The sequence below is a fragment of the Lytechinus variegatus genome, chromosome 11 (assembly GCF_018143015.1).
Source record: "Lytechinus variegatus isolate NC3 chromosome 11, Lvar_3.0, whole genome shotgun sequence".
Taxonomy (NCBI): Eukaryota; Metazoa; Echinodermata; class Echinoidea; order Temnopleuroida; family Toxopneustidae; genus Lytechinus; species Lytechinus variegatus.
This window is the reverse complement of record NC_054750.1, coordinates 14,256,155-14,277,097: the sequence shown is the minus strand read 5'-3', so window position 1 is coordinate 14,277,097 and position 20,943 is coordinate 14,256,155. Positions and strand designations below refer to the sequence as shown.

General features: G+C 37.2%; 1 protein-coding gene across 2 annotated transcripts in view; it reads left to right on the top strand.

Moving 5' to 3' along the window:
• Positions 1-7,552: 7,552 nt before the first annotated feature.
• The window catches only part of LOC121424390 (rapamycin-insensitive companion of mTOR-like), an 82,924-nt gene continuing 69,533 nt past the window's right edge, over positions 7,553-20,943 (top strand). For both annotated transcript variants that reach the window (XM_041620059.1, XM_041620058.1), the window contains exons 1-3: positions 7,553-7,657; positions 7,753-7,800; positions 17,655-17,752. In XM_041620059.1, the coding sequence (XP_041475993.1) occupies positions 7,612-7,657; positions 7,753-7,800; positions 17,655-17,752 (192 nt within the window). In that variant the 5' untranslated portion in view covers positions 7,553-7,611. The remainder of the gene's footprint in view (positions 7,658-7,752; positions 7,801-17,654; positions 17,753-20,943) is intronic.

The window sequence follows — 20,943 nt, the reverse complement described above, 5'->3', positions numbered from 1 at the left end:
TTGATGATGATGATGATGATGATGATGATGAAGGCCATGGAGATGATGGTGGTCATGATGGAGATATTGGTAACGACTAAATCGAAGGAGGAATGATTTCACGATAAAAAGGATACAACGACACAAAAATGTTACTTCAAATATTCTGATTTTAACATAGAATTAACGTTTGCCTGAGTGAAGAGACGAAGATTGCTGCCCCACTAGTAATATATCCAAGTTTTTATTTGCCCCCCCCCCCCTCCCTTGCCCATTCCCGTCAACACCACTTAACAAAATCTGGGTCTCGATCGCCACTGGCAAAATACGTGTACATTAAATGAATCGCAAAAATAGGAGAAATCTCTATAATGATCTGGTGATACCTATATAGGTTAGAGCTTTGTCCCCAAACATTTTCAGCCCTCTTCAAATATTTATTTTCTTCATTTGCGTAGTGTAGGACATCCCCATCAACTATATATTTAATTGAATTGAATTGAATTTATTTCCGTTAAAAAAACAGATAACAATACATATAAAATTATACATATGGATTGGTAAATAGAAAACGGGAGGATGGCCCTACTCAGAAGCATCAATCATGGTGCTGCTGGTCTACCGAGGGGTCCTCATATAGCATAAAAGAAAATTACACAAATATAAATTATACACAATATATAAATAACATACCAAAACAACAAGAAATAAAACTAATCGGTCATAACATCTAGCCCCCCACCCCCCTACGTTAACACACCCTACATTTCAATGCATAGGAATTGAGCAACAGAGAATAATGTACAGTCAGACCCAATTTAAGATATGGTTATTAACTACGTTATTAAATGAGCTATAAGAAACAGAAGATTTAGCATCACGTGGCAATTCATTAAAATATGTCGTATTGCGTGCATCCAGCATCAAAAACTCTATCTGAGGACTATTTCATAAAAACTGTTAAAGTATTAAACTTGTAATAACAGTTTAAAGCTACTGAAATTAATCGGTATGATTTGCGGGTATCAAACTTGTTATAGAGATTAGGTATAATAATGTTATTGTAACAACTCTTTATAAAACGGCACCCTGGACAGTTTTTTTTAAATGCTTTTTAGCCTTTATTCAGATAATATCACATTTTTCATATATACAAGGGTATGAATAACATATACAAAATAAAGTTAAGTACATGTATACAGCAATATAACAAATGAAATATTATACATTATGATAAACATTATTTGAACAAAGATGATCACAACCAATAGAAGACAGTTATTTTCACTTGTATCGAGAGCAGCGAGTCTGGAAGAGGTATAGCGCCAGCTTGTGACCAAAGAACGTACATGTTCTTTCGATAATACTTCAGTAATAGGCCTAATTTTGTTCCCTCTTTTTCAAAATTGTTTCATATTATACGAATTTAGATTTTCGTCCAGTCTTATTGTCATTCGTTTCATTAATAATTCTGGGGATCATTAATTACGAATTATGTGCCTAGAAACATTTTGATTATTATTATTGAAGAGATCATGACAGGTTTTCAATCATTAAAATTACCCTGCTCCCCTGCTCAAAGATAATCAGACTTCATTTCATTTCATGGTTTATTTATTTCCACTAAAAAAAATCATACACATACTGCAGCCAGTATGTATTTACAAAGGTATATAATTATTGCACATGTAGCATAACACAATAATGCGATAATGATCAAACTAATGGTACATTAAGAAAAATCCAGTATAGAAAATGAAATTATAATGAAAATGAGAAAATGCACTGTACAAGTTATTAAGGAGGTTGATAAAATACGGTATTGCACTGTAAACATTATTAAAGGGGCCACGGAACGGCTTTTAAAGTTTGGAGGGCTGACCATGCAAAAAATCGCAATCAGATCGCATTTTTGTATGTTTTTGTACGCGGTTTAGGAAAAAAAGTGTGCATGGGGGGTGCTGAATTCCACCAATAGACCTAAAATACAATACATGTTACATTAAATAAATTATATAGCAAATTACATTAACATTTCAATGCACTTTACAGTGAATTATTGAAGCATATTATATCACGTAACATAATTGAACTATAAAACATAAAAGTATTAAGACTAAATAGGGAAAATACATACGCATATTAACATTTACTACATTTAAGAAGAAAAAAAATGTGTTAGTCTGCCTTTGAAGGCCTCAACGGAAGAAGCATCACGGATTTGGGTTGGAAGTCTATATTCCAGAGATTGTATAATTCGGTTCCACTTCGTAATTCCGAATAGGGTCTTTATTCCGAAGGTTCGTAATTCCGAAACACGTGAATTGCCTATACCTCGATGTTCGTTAATCCGAAAACGTAAAGGGGTTCATTAATCCGAACATTTGTGGCGTTATTCCGAAGGTTCGATGATCCGAAAACGAAATAAGGTTCAGTGTTCCGAAGGTTCGTTTATCCGAAAAGGAAATAAGGTTCGTTGTTCCGAAGGCCGTCAGTCCGAAAACGAAATAAGGTTCCTTAATCACTTAGTTTTTGGACTAACGAACCTTCGGAATTACGAACCTTATTTCGTTTTCGGATTAACGAACCTTCGGAATAACGAAGCTTCGGAATTACGAATGTATGCGGTATAATTCCACCCCCCCCCCCGTTTCCGCGGCCCATGTATCATGTTTCATTTCTTAAATTACAATTAATATTCGAATTCGTTAGTCTTATTTTCAGGAATGTAATTGTATTGTGCAGCAGACCTAAAATCTCCCGTGCCAAAATAATAAAGATGCTCTGTGAGGGGAAAATTACAATTCTTTGATTATTAACACTGTCAGGTGAGGTGGAATTATCATAACCAAAATCTTTACAAGGTTGTAGAATATTCTCCACTTTTTATTTCAAGTCTTAAAAATACTCGCCCACAAACCATTGTTTTATAAGGACAATAAGTCGTATTCATCGATATATCTCCTTGATTCGAGGTAAATTTGATCATGGATCATGGGGGGGTTCACTACAAAGGAAGGTCCTTACTGATTGATTGATTGATTGATTGATAGATAGATAGATAGATTGATTGATTGATTGATTGATTTTATTCGTATATACATATACATCATTTTCAAAATTACATAACATTCATATTAGTATAATCATGAGTGGATAATCTTAAGCTCTATGAGCTTGAGAACGATGTTCCAAGAAAAAAACAAACAAAGATATTGGCTAAAGGGGGTATCTCACTGGGCTTGAAACTAGTTCGCGACTAGTTCGCGACTACAAATTTTGCTAGTTGCAGAGACGTCTCCGCGACATCTTTGAGACGTCTCATGAAAATTACAGAGTCTCCGAGGAGTCGCAAGAAGATTAAACATGTTTAATATTTTTGGAGACTGTTTCTTGTCTCCGCGACGTCTCCGAGAAGTCTCCATCAGTTGCTGCGACGTCTCGGAGACTAAAGATATCCGCGACTGCTGAGACGTCGCCGCGATGTCTCCGCGATGTCTCAGAGACGTCTCAGAGACATCGCGAAGACCCGCTGGAGACCCAAAAAATTATAATACATTGCGGAGACGTCTCCGCGACACTTCTTCACACTGTTTGACCCACTTCAGAAACCACGTGACTGAACGCGTGCTGATATCCCTCCTCCTGCTCCAAGTCAGGTGTATGATCACCAAGGAGACGTCTCGATGGAATGTTTGAAAGATCATACACCTGACTTGGAGCAGGAGGAGGGATATCAGCACGCGTTCAGTCACGTGGTTTCTGAAGTGGGTCAAACAGTGTGAAGAAGTGTCGCGGAGACGTCTCCGCAATGTATTATAAATTTTTTTTTTGGTCTTCAGCAGGTCTTCGCGATGTATCTGAGACGCCTCTGAGACATCGCGGCGACGTCTCAGCAGTCGCGGATATCATTAGTCTCCGAGACTTCGCAGCAACTGATGGAGACTTCTCGGAGACGTCGCGGAGACTAGAAACAGTCTCCAAAAATATTAAACATGTTTAATCTTCTTGCGACTCCTCGGAGACTCTGTAATTTTCATGAGACGTCTCAGAGATGTCGCGGAGACGTCTCTGCAACTAGCAAAATTTGTAGTCGCGAACTAGTTTCAAGCCCAGTGAGATACCCCCGTTAACCCTAAAAAGACTGGGGGGGCTGATTCAGCCCCCCCCCCCTCAACATTTTTCACGATAAATCCGCCGCGCAAAATTTTTTGACCGCGTCGCTCACTGACTTTTTACTTTCAAGTCTCGCGCAACTTTTGAGACCAAAATTGTGACCCCCGGGTACGCGGTTCGGAAATTACGCAACATTTCGTAAGTGCATGCACACCCAAAATTACTCAAAAACGTGAATTTGTGTACAAATCCAATGCAAATAGTGTTTTTAACCAAAATTCATAAATGTATCATTATTTTTCCTTTTACTGCTTAAAATCAATTAATTTTATCTTTTTTATGGTCCAAATAAAGTCCCTGACAATTTCAGTCGAAAAACAAAGAAATACATAAGAAATTTAGAAAACAATAGAATACATAAGAAAATAAATGTGATGTTGAAATTTTTTTTAAATAAATTTGATCAGATGCCTATCTAGAGTATGTGAAACAAAAATTAGCATTTCAGGGGCATTATTTTATTAATTACAGCAAACTTATGATTTTACGCATAAATTAGCATAATTAATCAAACATGAGATTTTTGCAGAATTTGATGTTATAGTTTTGTAGATAATGCCATGGGTAACGCGTGTGCCAATTATCGTCGCGATCGCGCGATCGACGGCCGAGATCATAAGGGGGGCTGAATCAGCCCCCCCCCCCCACTCTTCTTAGGCGTCGAAATAGCCCAGTCTATTTAGGGTTAAAGAATACATTAATGATGCGAACATCAAATAAGAGTTAAAAGAAGAGCAAGAGAGATAGAGTGAGGGGTGAAAAACAGAGTGGGAAAGAAAGAACTGAATAGAAAGAGAGAAACATGAAGATAGTTCATATAAAATACATAAAATATATAAAATACAAGACATCATGTTTTGATAACGAACCTTACTTACTAACGTTAATCACCAGACATCTGTGGGATTTAATAGAAAATAAGGGCATTTCTTGTAATTGAATGGTCTTAGGTAAATACTTTTAAGGTAGCTGATCTGCCAGTTGTTCCAGGAGAACCCCCCCATGTGAACGATTGTTTATTATGAGTGGCTGAGAGTCGTTAAGATAATTATTTAAGTGGACAATAATTATTATTCATCTTATTGTATACTAATTTAATTACACAAAACAGCTAAAGAATTGAGAAAGAGGAATTTGCCTGAAAGCAATTTTTACGACGTTGCAATACTTAAACGGACATGTTTTATTATTACAAGGAGAGAAGATAGATAGGGGGAAATATTGAAAGAGGGAATATATTGAAAGAGAGGTTGGGGTCGGGAGCTGACAGATTGAATGAGAGCGGATCGAGGGCCTGCTTTTTAGCAAAACGACCCGCTTTCTCCAGGCTCTCTCCCGGCTTTCTCCCATCGAGGGTGAAGCTAAATGTGATATAGCGCCCTCATTTTTTTGCGGCGTATGTTATTCTTTTAATTCCATGGTTGCTGGTATTTTCAAAATCATCATTGATGCCCTCAATTTCATTAATTGCTTTTCAGGGGGGCGGAACGGTTTTCAAAGTGGGGGTGGGGGGGCTGACCATACTAAAAATCACAATTATATGGTCATTTTTACGTTTTTGTACACGGTTTTGGAAAAAAGTGGGGGGGGGGGGCTGAAGCCCCCCAGCCCCCCCCCCCCGGTTCCGCGGCCCCTGCTTTTGACGTCATAATTATCATAAGCCTATAATTTTTCATCACAAACCATTTTAATTGTTCATTTATTTGGATGCATTGTGCAGTATACACCCCCTGGACTTTCTCTTTAAGTCTGGACTTGGGCCTAAAAAAAAAAGTTCTTTGTGAAAAAAAAAAAACAACAGAACTTAAAATTAATATTTTCAAATTCATTCTACACTACACACGCCGGAATGACCAGGCATCGGTCTGTCTTTTATTACTCAAAATGTTACATGTCTCTGGTGCTTCTAGCATGTAATGAGTCAAAATTGGGGGAGAATAAGATGAAGACACGAGCGAGTGAAGCGAGCGGGCAAGTTAAGTTAAATTATAATTTTGTGACAGATGATAAAAATGATATCCAGACAATAAATTCATACTTGCACTTTTCCAGGGGAGGATCCAGGATTTTCCAGAGGGGGGCACATTTGTTCGAGGAAAACTTTGACAAGCGAGCAAAATAAATAAGTTTTAAACTCCAAATTAAGAACATTTCGTGCACGAAAAAATTTGACAAGCGAAAAAAAAGGGTTTTCGCTTTCAAGGGGGGGGGGGGGGTGGGCACACTTCTGTTTTGAAAGCGTTTTTACATTACAAATTTTAATTGTGCCTCTCAGGGGGGGGGGGCACGGGCCGGCTTTGCCCCCCCTGGATCCACCAGTGCACTTTTCCTTTTCATTCTTTTCCTGTTTTCTTTTTTTATTTCTTTTAACCGTCCACCCGCGGCCAATCTGCTCGCCTGCTTTTAAGACCAGGATGCAATGATTGGGTGACAGAAAGTTGTTGATTTGAATAAATAGAGAAATATCAAACAAACATAACGCTGAAAATTTCATCAGAAATCGGATGTAAAATAAAAAAGTTATGGCATTTTTAAGTTTTGCTTATTTTTCACAAAAAAGTGATATGCACAACTCCTTTACATGCAAATTGGTCAGTCAGTCAGTGATGTCCACTCACTCACTATTTCTTTTGTTTTTTATTGTTTGAATTATACGATATTTCATTTTTTTTTACATATTTGACAATAAGGACCAACTTGACTGGACCATATAAAACAATGCTAATTCCACATGTTCAGGGAGGAATTAATCGTTGTTTCCATTGACAATGAGGAGAAAATTTGAATATTTCATATTTCATATAATAAAATACAAAAGAAATAGTGAGTGGATGACGTCATCATTCTCCTCATTTACATGTGCATATAACTGTTTTGTGAAGATAGGCGAAACTTTAAAATGTCATAACTTTCTTATTTTACATTCGATTATGATGAAATTTGAAATTTTCAGTGTCATGCTTGTATTTTTTTTATTCAAATCAACTTTTTGTTAAGGTGGACTTGTCCTTTAATAAAACATTTATGAATATATGATCAAGACATAAACAAGCGAGCAACTAAATGAGAAAATAATTGAAAACAAAATGAAGATAAGGAATATACTTTTAGTATTTCATAGCATCAGACCATAGCCTTCATAACAAAATTGGTTATGTAGGGCCCCGTGAGGGATACCTGTGTTTTCATTTTCGGTTTATTTTTATTATTATTATTTTTTTTTTAGTTTTTGAATTGACACTAATGCAGAAGTGGAAACCAAGAGTTCATGAATATTTGTTATTATGTAGGGTGAGTCTGGATAAACCGGATATTAAATCAGCTGATTTTATTGCATCCATACCATGGGCGTTTCCTTTAGTTCATTCACCTTTTATTTGTTTTCCCTCATCCGCAGATTTTTAACCGGTTTTTGTCAATTATGCAAACTGCGCATGCGTTTTTTGTCTGGTCATCATGGCGGCCACCATGTACAGAGGAAGAAGCCTGAGACGATCAAAAGGTAAGCTGAATTTCATTGATTAAAGAGTCTTTGTCGTGCTGAATGTTGGATTAATGAGTTAAGAAGTGTTCTACCTTTGTTCTCTTTCATTCCAGGCCGCCATGATAGTGGAGATACTGATGTACCACTGGATTTAAGCAAAGGTAAGGACGCGAAATCTCATTCACTCATTTTCCTCAGCGAGATACCGGCATGAAGACCGGCGTTGTTCTCGTTGGTTTCTCTATGTTGGGTTTCGTGCACGCTGATTCCGTGGCACTGCAGCGCTCGGCTCCGAGCTCCAGCGCAGCTAGCCAGGAGGCGTTCTGGGGTAAAAATCATAGTACTATTCGTACCTTTTACCCCCTAACGCCAGGCACTTGCAGGTATAGGGCCGCACGTCGGAAAGGAAAATGCAACTATACAAATGCACCAAACAGCGCCTTATAAAAATAATTTGAATCTGACGTTAACACTTCTGTACATGGGTATAAATATCGGTTAGGAAAGTTTGGTATGTTTGGTAATGAAAGGGAACAAAAATCGCAGAAATGGGATGAAGAAATAAAAGTAGAAGAGAGTTTCCTACTCACATTTGTTGTCTTCGCCATCTTGGATCCATTGTTAATGCAACCTAGTTACGTGACGCTTATAGAGGGCGGCAAAATCAAGTGCTAAAATGTCCCGCTTCAACCACTGAACCAGGGGGGTGTTTCATCAATATTGTCACGCGACAACTGTCAGCGCTGATAGTTGTCGCGCGACAATATTGATGAAACACCCCCCTGGTTCAGTGGTTGAAGCGGGACATTTTAGCACTTGATTTTGCCGCCCTCTATAAGCGTCACGTAACTAGGTTGCATTAACAATGGATCCAAGATGGCGAAGACAACAAATGTGAGTAGGAAACTCTCTTCTACTTTTATTTCTTCATCCCATTTCTGCGATTTTTGTTCCCTTTCATTACCAAACATACCAAACTTTCCTAACCGATATTTATACCCATGTACAGAAGTGTTAACGTCAGATTCAAATTATAAGGCGCTGTTTGGTGCATTTGTATAGTTGCATTTTCCTTTCCGACGTGCGGCCCTATACCTGCAAGTGCCTGGCGTTAGGGGGTAAAAGGTACGAATAGTACTATGATTTTTACCCCAGAACGCCTCCTGGCTAAGCGCAGCTGGATTGCAAAACCATGAACATGGCATTATTAGGGGGACCCCGGGGGGGGGGGGGGTGGGCCTTGGGAGTACTTGACCCCAAAAGTAGTCATGTTAGTAGGTATGTGCCGCTGGCGAGACAAAAAATGGGGGCCTTGGAGCGGATTTATTGTAAAAAGAAGGTCCTCGGACGGCTTCGGAACAACAAATGTTTGTGAAAACCACTCGTTCAATAAACAACAAGGTTATGATTGATATAACCTGTCCTTGTTCTTACATCAAAGTCATCAGACTCCATGTGTGTCAAAATAAGGGTGGCAATGTTTGGCTTATTTTCTCCTTTTCTATGGGACAAATGCTCGATATTCTTACTCTATCAGTTTCCATTACAGCTATTCATCATAACTTGGCTCTTAAGTCTTATGTAAATTTAATTCTTTAATCTATTTTTTCTTAATTAAAAATAGAGATTGAAAAATGAATATTTTCTTGCCATATTACTTTACACCCCCTGCACCAATAGAGGGCATTCACAAAAATATGCCCAAAATTCAAGTTTTTGAGTGCTCTGATGAATACAAAAGTTATTCCCAAGTTATTAATGAAAAATAAATTGCAACTGTATGGAAATTAGCGATTTTGGTCACAAAACTCAAAAGTGATATTTTAATGATTTTTTTAAAGTGTGTGGTATGTACAGCATTGGCATACCATAGACATAGTCTATGTACCTGTAGATTCCCCACAGGCAGGATGGTTGCAGTGAACAAGTGGTGAAAACGGGGGTCCTTGGATTTTTGGAACGGGTCGCCTGCCTGCCTGCATGTTTATTGTTACCTCTGGCGAAGTTCATGCAGGCTCCACTCCACTTCACTACCACTACACTACGCTACCTACCCGAACTTCGGGATGGTGAACTCGATCAGATATTCCGAGTGACAAAGATGGAATCAAAAAGTGGTTTATTGTAAAAAGTAAAGAAAAAAAATATGAGAAAGGAAAATGAGAAATAGCTGAATTTCTTACTCTTCACCCAGGTTATTTCATTCCGTGTCCATCCTCCGGTTATCCTAAAAATTTGTGATTTTGGGCCAGTATCAAATTTCTCACATGTATTATTCATGGCCAATTTCAAAACATACATGTGATCGGTCGCAGGCCAAACAGCATAAATATTTATATTATATTAGATGGCTCAGAAAATACCAGAAATATTCTAAGAGTTTGGGAAAATATTCCAAGAATCAGTGGAATATTTTCCCAAACTCTTAGAATATTTCTGGTATTTTCTGAACCATCCTATTATAAAGGTGGGGGCATTTAATAAATGGTCCACATGCGATAATATTTTCAGCTAACAGTTTTGTAAAATAACACATCAAGTTTGCTGATAGAGTGCAGATGCTTGGAAAAAATCAGCTGATACCTGTAAGCTGATTACTCACCTGGGTCCCGTAACACAAAGGTTAGCGATTGCCCGGGGGGGGGGGGGCACTCGGTATATAATGCATAGTGCCACAGAGGGGACCCCCATATTTACACTCAAAATTCTGTTCCAAGGCATAGCATTTTTGTCTTATTGAGAAAAAGAACAAAGAAAGCCGCTCCAAAGCATAGCATTTTCTTCTTATTGAGAAAAAAAGAAGAAAGAAATCCGCTCCAAGGCTTCGCATATTTTTTGTTACGTCGTTCCGGTTGCATTGATCTGCTACAATGAGCTGCAATTTTGGTGTAAAGCGGCTGCAGAGCACTGTCCGACCATCGCCTCTGCACGAGCGCACCCAGTGGCTAGCTGCATCATACACGCATGCCTGTTCCATAGGGATGCATACGCACTCACACGCTGGCGATCCGTTCCAAGGACCCCCGTTTTCACAAACATTTTGTAGTTCCAAAGCCCGTTCCTAGGACCCTCCTTTTTACAATAAGCCCGCTCCAAGGCCCCTGTTTTTTGTCTCGCCCGCTGCACACCCCCACCATTTTTTTGGTCGAGTGCCCCCCCCCCCCCCCCGATTGGGATGCGCACAAACGCAACCAAGGAACATCCTTAAAAGTTAAAACCATCAAAGTCAGGACACACAACCTGCACTTGTTACATCCCTTTACATTAATGAACGAGAGTAAACAAACTAATTATTTCATGTGCTCCATAGGCGAGTGGTCATTCTGTTTATCGTGTTAAAGGTAAATGCTAGTTTTGGTAACGATATCAAAATGAGTTCGTACAGAATCCAATGAAACGACCACCAAAGTGTCTGTTTGTATAAATAAAACGATTGTGCCAAAGGATTCTGGAAGGAATTGTGTAATTGCTGAGAAATCAGCAAATAAGCACAGGATTCGGGTAGAGCATCGGGGCCCGACATTCAGAGCAATAATTATACACTGTCCCACGTGCGCTTATCTGCGTTGGGGATCTTTGGTGTGAACATTTTTCAGCGTAGATTTCAAGATTTCACAAAGTTCAGTTTATGTGACTGTACCAGATCTAGATCCTTGATGATATACTGACAAGTAAGCCTTGTTTTACAGACTTTCTCATGAAATCAGTGTTTACTGCAACTACTGGAATTTCTCTTTAATCATGGATTCTGTCCCTGAGCAAGATAAGATTACTTTCATCGTTCTTTTTGTAATGAAATAAGAAGAATTCAACCCACAAAAAGTTCTTTTTTTTAATCAATCACATTTTACTTAATTCTATTCAAGGATACTATAAAGTATAAACCTCACGTAAATAAAGAAAAGATCATGTCACACAAATGTGCTGTACCCTTGGAGTTATCTATTGTGCAATTTGCATTACTGTATCACAGCATTGTAGTGTCCCTATTAAAATGCCTAAAAAATTTGAACATGACAATGGTAATGGCCTTTTGTTTGGTACTTGAGATTATTAGAAGAATTAATTTTTTATCCATTTTATGACATTTTATTTTTTTTGGGGGGAGGGGGTCAAATGTAATTGAAAGTAAAACATGAATTTTAAAAATCTGTTCCATGAAAGAGTATATTTCTTTTTGGTATGGAACCACTCTGTTTCTATGGAATGGGATTGAAATTGCAGAATGTATTGTGTTGTCAAGGCCCTGAGAGAGATGATGGCTGCTATTTTAAATGTTAAAGGATCAGACAGAGCTGCCAAGTAGTACGGATTTTCAGTATTCAGTACTGAAAAATAAGAATACTGATGGTTTCATGCAAAATACTGATTTCTAAAGTTTCCGTTTTATGTGTTGTCTTATGGTATTCTATTGAAAATACTGATGTCATCATCAAAATACAGATTTTCAGCTTTAAAAATACTGAAATGTTCTTTTTCAGGTTGGCAGCTCTGGATTTAACCAATATTTGACACTTGACAGTCATGAAATTACTACTCATTTGTAAGATTTGATTGTTTATGAAGAACTTAGAAGTTCATAAAACCTTTCACCAAACTTGGTTTTGAATATTTTTCATGGATTTATATAGTTTTGTATAAAGCCAGTTTAAGCTGAATCTGTCAAGTTGAATCCAGTTTGACTTTGAGTCTTTATGAAATTGAAAAGAAAAAAAAATGTTATGCACATTCACAGAAATTTTGTCAGAAAATTAGATAGAAAGAAAATTGATATGAATGCTGGAAAGGTAGTTGAAAAGTGTACATGTACATGCATTTTCATCTAGTCTGCTGGGCAAACCCATCACTCGAAATAAGGGTCTGAATGTGCAGCCCACTCATGCCTTGTGTACATGTACTGAAGGCTCTCTCGCTACTGTATTGGAACAGCAAGTTTTGTATGTGCTAGTCTTTGCGTGGAGGCACACTTGTTGATCAAAGTTCCAATGAAGGTCTGTGCCCGCAGACTAATTTTCATCCATGGTGTCAAAGTCATGGGTGAATTTGTTTGTCTCCTAGGGGTTTAGAATCACCCACCAAGTTGGATATATTAAAAATTGAGTTCACACAAATCAGAAAATACAATATTGTGAAACTTTTGGAAAAGTTTAGGGGAAATGTTAATGCTTGAACCTGAACTTGATTTCAGAATGTATTCATTGTGTAAATGTCAAATTGGTGAATGATGAATTTGTTATTTATCAGTGAAGAATCCCAGAAGACAACCCACTCATATACTGAAATGTCAAACTGTACATTATTGTATACCAAATGTAGGGTTCTTTTTTTTCATGAAGGAACTACATGGAGGGCCTACATCTATTTGAATGATAATCATTATCAGTAGTAAGATATGTATAGTACGGGTATTGTTTTTCAGAAAACGTTCACATTATTTATCTGTAAAAGGATATATTTTAGTCACTCAAACTGAGCAAATATAGTTGTTAATTGAAGTGTGTGATTGTATACATGTAACTGCCTGTTCGATTGATCCCTAAGGAGTGGAAATGGGGCATTTTAATTGCAAAACAGCAATGTGATTGTATAACTAGGATACTGTAATGAAATGTGTATCAATCCCTGACAAAACTATATCATGAACTGATATAGTACATGATATTGAAATGCAATTTCTTGGTTAGGCCTAATAGCAGAATTGTTTGAAGGTTGAAGCAAAGACCCTGTCTGATTTCATCCTATTTTTTATATTAAATGTTTAAAGCAAATTTCAAGTATGCAACAACACATTGAATTATCTGTAATTCCAATACTCGGTAACTTTTTTTTTCATCCGCATATGCCTCAGAATAAGTGTATTAGGTAGATTGCACATGATGCGTCCTGTGTTATTTTTAAAAGGGACAAGACAATATTCCACTTTTGTAATGATAATTTAATTTTACAGTTGTTATTATTACTCCAGTGAAGTTATGGGATCCTGGCTTGCCCACATACGATGTACATGCACTGTCTCAACTCCAGGGAGGGGTGGCATTTCAGCAAGAGTTTTCAAACTCAATTTCCAGGCATACATACATGTACATGCTTCTTGATATGTGTGTACAGAAGGCTTCAAAAGCTACATGGTCGTGGCCTTGTTGTTTGAGAGTATGAGGTCAAGCAGGACAGCCCTGTTCTATTAAAAATAAATGAATAATAATTCCATTCATTATGTTAGAGCATGGGTCGTGATTATTCTTGCATGGCAATGGAAATTTGGAATATAAACAGGAAATACTTTATAAACTACTTACAGATCTATACAGGCAGTGAATGAGCATACTGCAATGTAATGTCAATGGAGTCCTAAAATATCAATTAAGTCCCCCCCCCCCCCACACACACACATACATGTATGAGCAGAAGAAAGTGAACAAGAAATAAGCAAAAACAGAATATGAAAATTTGAATGGAAGTAATTTTTTTTCAAGTTTCACATGATATCAGAAAGATATTAATCAAAGAATTAATCATGGATTTTTTCATTTAATTCTTTTATGCTATCAAACATATCCTGATCACAATTTTCAAAATTAGGTGTTTTTTGGGGGTATCATAGACACGTTTTTATTGCGCTCTGTCTGAGTGTCAGCCCACGGAATCAGCTTATAAAACTTGCCCTTTATTTACCAACCAGGTGATTCTTCGGTCATGTGACATCTATTTATGGTGTCTCTGAAAATTATGGAGGAAACATGCTCCTGGTTTCCAACAGCTTCTGTCATTTTATGGCATAATGGAGTCCTCTTTCCTAAGAAATTCACTGGAATATTGCTTCCTGAATAAAGGAGATATTGAACATTTTAGAAAGTGCCATAACACTTGCTCCTACCTCTCACCCAGAAATTCTTTGAAGTCATGGACAAATTATCAGGACATAAACTTTAATGGGCAACTGGAGGGAAATGTTACTTCTTTTTTGTACTAGTATAACTATGATAGAACTGTTCATGTATTTTGTAGTTGGATTGTCTTTTGTCAAGTACATGGACATTGGACACTTACTGTCTATTGAGTCTCATTGTTTTTAACTTTTAATATTGGAATCAAATAAATTTGTTAACTAGTTATTCTTTATTGTTCATTCTTTTGTTTATGAATAAAAACATTTGTGCATGGATTCACTTTAGGTCCTAATTCATCGCTTTATTTGATTTATCATTAGGTAATTCATTTTTAAATTTTTTTTTAGATATTGATTTATTTATTCATTTTTTAGTTAAATAATTTCTCTGTCAATCATGAAAATAAACATCTTTCAAATACAAGCACGGAATGCTGAGAAATATGAATTAAGTAAATATATTATTATGCACCTAGTAAGATGACCAGTCTATGTTTTACTAAAAGAGGTTTATGTACAATTGGTTAAAGGTCAAGTCCACCCCAGAAAAATGCTGACTTGAATAAAAAGAGAAAAATCAAACTAGCATTGTGCTGAAAATTTCAACAAAATCTGATTTAAAATAAGAAAGTTATGACATTTTAAAATTTCGCTTATTTTTTACAAAACAATGATATGCACAACTAGTTGAGTCAGTCGATGATGTCTATCACTCACTATTTCTTTTGTTTTTATTATTTGAATTATACAATATTTCATTTTTTATAGATTTGACAATAAGGACTTGACTGAACCATATTATTTGTATTGAACAATGCTAATTCCACATGTTCAGGGAGGAATTAACCATTACATCACTTGACAATGAGGAGAAAATGAGAATATTTCATACAATAAAATACAAAAGGAATACTGAGTGGATGACGTCATAGTATGCTCATTTGCATACCAGTCAGGATGTGCATATGACTATTTTTTGAAATCAAGCGAAACTTTAAAGTGTCATAACTTTTCTTATTTTACATCCGATTTTGATGAAATTTTCAGCGTTATGCTTGTTGGATTTTTCTCTTTTTATTCAAATCTACTTTTTGTTGGGGTGGACTTTTCCTTCAAGGATGTACACTGTACATATGTGTGTGTGTAGTCAGGTAAAGAATGAGTTTGGATACAAGAAATCCCCCATGCTCTCTTCCTGAACTACAAATTTCCCTAAGAAGAAGATCTGTGCTGATATCCATGAAACAAATCAACAATGATGTGTTTAGACTCCCTGCATGCTTGTTTACGTTGGCAGGAGAGAGGAGAAGCACTCCAAGGTATTATTTCAAGGAGGATTATCTATTCTACGTCAGACTTATTTCAGCTCTCTCGCTGCTTGAAGGGTCAAGTTTATGTGTGGGATGTACAGGGTGCAGGATGATGAGCCGATGACCTCATTATGACTTCCTTATTTACGTTATGTAGAATTTTCTGTTGAAATTTTTACACACTCGTCTTGACTCGAGTCGGTTGCCTTTTATGGATTTTAGAACTTTGCCTTGTTTGTTTTATAATTTATATACGGTACATGTAAGCATGTATTCGGCTCGTATAATTTTATTTACATTTTGAAAATACATGTATGTTTCCGTACTGATTTCCAGTTACAAAAAAGAAATGCAAGATTTTTTTTTTTTTTTTTTTTTGGGGGGGGCTCTTCCAATGTAAATACAGTAGAGAGACCCGCCATACAGGGAACATGTGAAAATGTGTAGTGGGAATTAGTAAAATTACCTTTTTCTTTCTGCAGTGACATGAAAAGGTAATATAGGCCCTTTACTATATGTCCCTATTTTACTACCTATCCCTACTTATTTTGAATTTAATGACTGTATTGAAAACAAAGAAAGTGAAAGGAAGTATCCTAGAAAAGGAAATTCTAAAAATAGGGTGGATTGAAAGAAAGACATGGATTGTGATTAGAAAATACTAATTTGGGAGATACAACATACTGTTAAATATGTTCTTCCAAATGTTGAAGCTTGATGAACTGATATTGCTGCCTGCTGGCATTTGAATATTTTCTTGATTGCTTTAATTAAAATCTACATTTACATTGCTTTCTGTATGTTGCTCAGTAAAAAATTTAAAAATTGCTATTCTACATGTACAGTGTAGACATTTTCCAAGAAAGCTTGTCAATAAAATGATTTATTTTCAGGCAATAACTTTTTTATATCCATAAAAGAACCCCATTATTGTGTTATGTGCTATTGTGTCTTTTCAAGTTAAAATGATGCGAGTTCAGAGACAGCCAAGGGAACCATGGCATGCTCAAATTTGCATATTTTCCCTTTCTTATATGAAGAACCCCTCCACTATCCCTCACTTTTTAAAAAGTTTGTAATTTTCCTGTTTTTTAAAACTCCATCATAAGTAGTGTTCACATATTTTCTATATATCATCTCTAAATCATCACTCATCCAAACAAAAGAATAGTGGTATTCATGTTCTAACTTAGTTTCTGTTTTCTTTCATTTCATTTTTTGCTTGTAGGTACACTGAACATAAAAATTGACAGAACCAATGATTTGTAATCATCCAAAACCCAGAGAAATACATATATCTTTTCTACAATAATAGACCCCTCACCCTGTATCCCAGGCCATAGATTTAGATATTCGTAGGTGATTGTAGGTTATGACCAATTTTCTGTGGCGGCATTTTTATATTACATTACAAATAAAGAAAGAATAAAGGACATGATAAATCTATATGACCAATGAGAAGAGCATATGGACCAATTAAAAGGGTATCCATAGTCCATACCCAAGGCCTTCAATGCCCTTTTGATTCGGTCAAGCCCTTTGTCCCAATAAAAGACTTTATACATTGACAAATGCATAATTTCTTTAATAAACAAGTTTACTTTCTGCTAATTATATTGAATGATTTCAGTTGCTTAAACTATTTTGCAAGATTTATGAAAAGAGTCATTTGTGTCCCACTACATTGCTCTCACATCCACCCATTCACTTTGGGCCGGCACCAATGCCGATGGAGCCAAATAGAAGAGATTGGACTGCAGTTTGCTCTTGGGATGTTGATAGGTTTAATGATTTAATATATTTTCTTCTTTTTTTCCAGCTCCAAGGGATAATGTACAGGAGATTCTTACAAGCCTGACCAGAAACAGTGGCCTCACTAAAGGAAAGAAACTTGGACATCTCAATAATTTTGTCAAGGTACGTTTTAAATAGACATTAGAGACCTTTCATTTTCTGTGATGAGCCATTTGAACGTACGAGATTAAGGAATTTTGGGAGCGCTGCGCATGCGTGGAGTAATCTATGACGAGCCTTCTCGTTCACTGCCCATATCTGTGACTCGTATTTGAGGGTTTTGTCGTTTGGTGTCATAGTGCTCGAACGAGCGCTAGTTTGTACACGATGACATCATCCAAGCTTAGCAAAAATGAATGAAGCCGAATCAACATACAAGTTTCGTTGATTCAGCAGGGCTGGTAAACTGCAAATTACTGTTTGTTACCAGCTTTTCCATTACATTTAGTGTGTCCTATTTTCAGACACTACAAATCCGATAGGTAATTGATGTTCTATTTCCAAACAACTGTGTTTTTTCGGCTTTTTGCGCAAGAGTGCAAATGTTGCACCCACAGTCGCCCACTGGTTCGTAGCGTGATGCTACGCCTGATTCTCCGGCTGAGCATCAGCGTACGGCCCGCTCGCTATCACGCTGGTATATGCTGTGGCCTTGCACAGGTACGTTGACTTAGATCAAAACTGTTTTCATCAATGTACGAACGTGATACTGAACGAGCGGTGTCACCACTTCCGGTGAACTAGGAATACGTTGCAGTCGCAGACAATCGAAAGCTCGTTAATAATGACTTTGGTGATATTCAGAGATTTCTTGATGTATCCCCTCTACTGTCAGAGTCTGTACCTGCGCCTGACTGATCTGATTGAACAGTCGGTTGAAAAAAAGAGATAAGATTGGGAGAGACTGTCCTTTCCCCTTGGACAACAATCTGAATCAGATTTTTTTATACCAAGGGTAATACTGTAACAATGGAGAAGGACTATGTTTTCTCTTTTTTAAAAATCTAATTTTCCATTCCTCATTGATTGTCAGTCACTCTTCTTTGTTTTGTTTTCCAATCTCTGTCTCCATCTCTCCCATATCTATTATTTATTCATTCATTTCATGGTATGGTTTTCTAATTTTGCTCTCAATGCAGTTTTCCTCTTCCTTACCTTCCTTCCATCTTCTCTTCCTGATATCATAATCTCTCCTACACATATCTCCTTTCTTTATCCATCCATCTCACCTCCTGATTCTCCTCATTTCACTCTGATGCAGCTACTCCATTCCATTTTCTCATATCTTCATCTCTCCCATATATGTACCGCCTCTACTTGCTCATCCATCTCACCCCATGAGCCAAGTATCTCATTAGCTCTTCAGCTCCATTTTCTCATAACTCTCACCATCTCTGTCTCCTTTCTCCTCTTTCCTCTCCTCTTGTCTACATCTTCTATTTCATCCTCCTCTCATTTCTACATCTACTCTTCCTCTCCAAGGTCTCTCTCGGTGTAAACATTTCCGATTTCAAAGCCGCATTCGCCCTGGTGGCTTTTTGTCCCATCACCCCTGAGAAGCATCTAAACAAATCTTCCTTGGTTTCATGTAAATCATCTCTGCCGTGTTTAATTATTAATTCCAATCTATTCTACACATCTTTCTTTCTCTATCTGTCTGTCTGTCTGTCTCTCTGACTCTGCTGGGCTTCTACAATTTACCTGTCATTCTCAGTTTCACCTTTTTCCTCTCTCAAACTCTGTTCTTCATAGCCAATTTCTATGCCTGTCTACTTTTTGTGGTCTCTTCATACCATCCCATCCTCTCCCTCTCCCCCTCTGTCACTTTCACTTTTCCATTCCCCTTGTTTTCTTCTTCCTCTTTCTCTTTCAGTTTCCCTTTTTCATCCTTGCCTATTTCTATATTTAAGTGTACCTGTCTACATCTTCCATTTTAGCTCCATGATCTTTCTATCTCGGTCTGCAGATAAAGCCAGTCCCCATGTTTCCCTCTTCCCCCTCTCTCTCTCTATTTCACTTTCACTTTTCACCACCCATGTCAATGCCTGTCTACATGTACACCTTGTTGCCTCTGTCTCTCTCCATCTCCTATTCATGTCATTTCTCCTCTCCCTCTCTTTCTTTTTCACTCTCTCTCTTTCTCACCCCCTCTCATCCTGGAGCATGCATCCTTGCAAACCAGACAAATGTCACATCAGCGACACGAACCTTGAGCAAGCGGAGGAACGAAGCAGGAATTGGGCTAAGCCTTTCTATAACGATGACACCCTCGTAGAAATTGATTGGAATCCTTCTGTTTCACTCTGCCATTATCAAACGCTGTTGAATGAGCAAATGTCAAGTGGCCTCAATCAAGATGCCTTTTAATATGGAGTGGGATTTTCTTTTTCCCTTTTACATTCTTTCAATGTCCACAAATTTATACATTACACCCTGTAGTTTACAGTGTCTATATTTCTTATTTGATACAAGATCAATGTTGCATTTTTCCTAGACTTGCTTGTACATGCAGTTATTTTGTCTCACATTGAAATATAGTTAACTTTAAAATGAGCCTCAGTCTGTACCGTACTGCACATGCATACCTAACAGTAAAGTGTATGTGCTATACATGTAAAGTGTATGATTGTCTTTACCAAAGACTTCTATCTATCTATTTAGTACATGTATTTAGCTACAGGTATCTTATTTCCATCCATCCATCCACCCATCCATCCATCCCTAGCCCAGCCGTGTATCCATTGCTAGTACACTTTAAACCTTCTGCTGCTGCTACTGCTGACTGGTAGTATTGACCATTAGTGTCATTAAATACAGAACAATTGAAACATTTATAATTTACTTTTTTATAAAAACAAATGAAAGTACAAAATACAAAATGCCTTGAAAATGCCTTTGAATTTCAAGATTCAAAATCCTCAAGGCCAATGGTTGAATGTTCAAGGTCAATACTTTGAAAAAAGGGCCTCATACCCTTTTCATAAACCTATCCTCCAATTAGCCGCCTAAGAGTAGAGTAATGCGGATAATTCAATGAAAATTGCGTTCATTAACTCCGAAAATAAGCCGCATTATTTTTACGAGCGCCCGTCCTGAAAAAGGCGGATAATCGCCATGACAACTGGACACGCCTCCTCCAATGCGGTTGTGTTGGAAAAGGGTGACCTTGTGACCGCACCATGGCAATTATCCGCATTATTTGGAAATGCGTTCATAAACTCAAAATCTTATCCCGATGCCGCTATTATGCGGATAATAGCAGCATCAGAGTAATGCGGATAACTCTTGTCCTCCAATTTTACGACCAAATTATG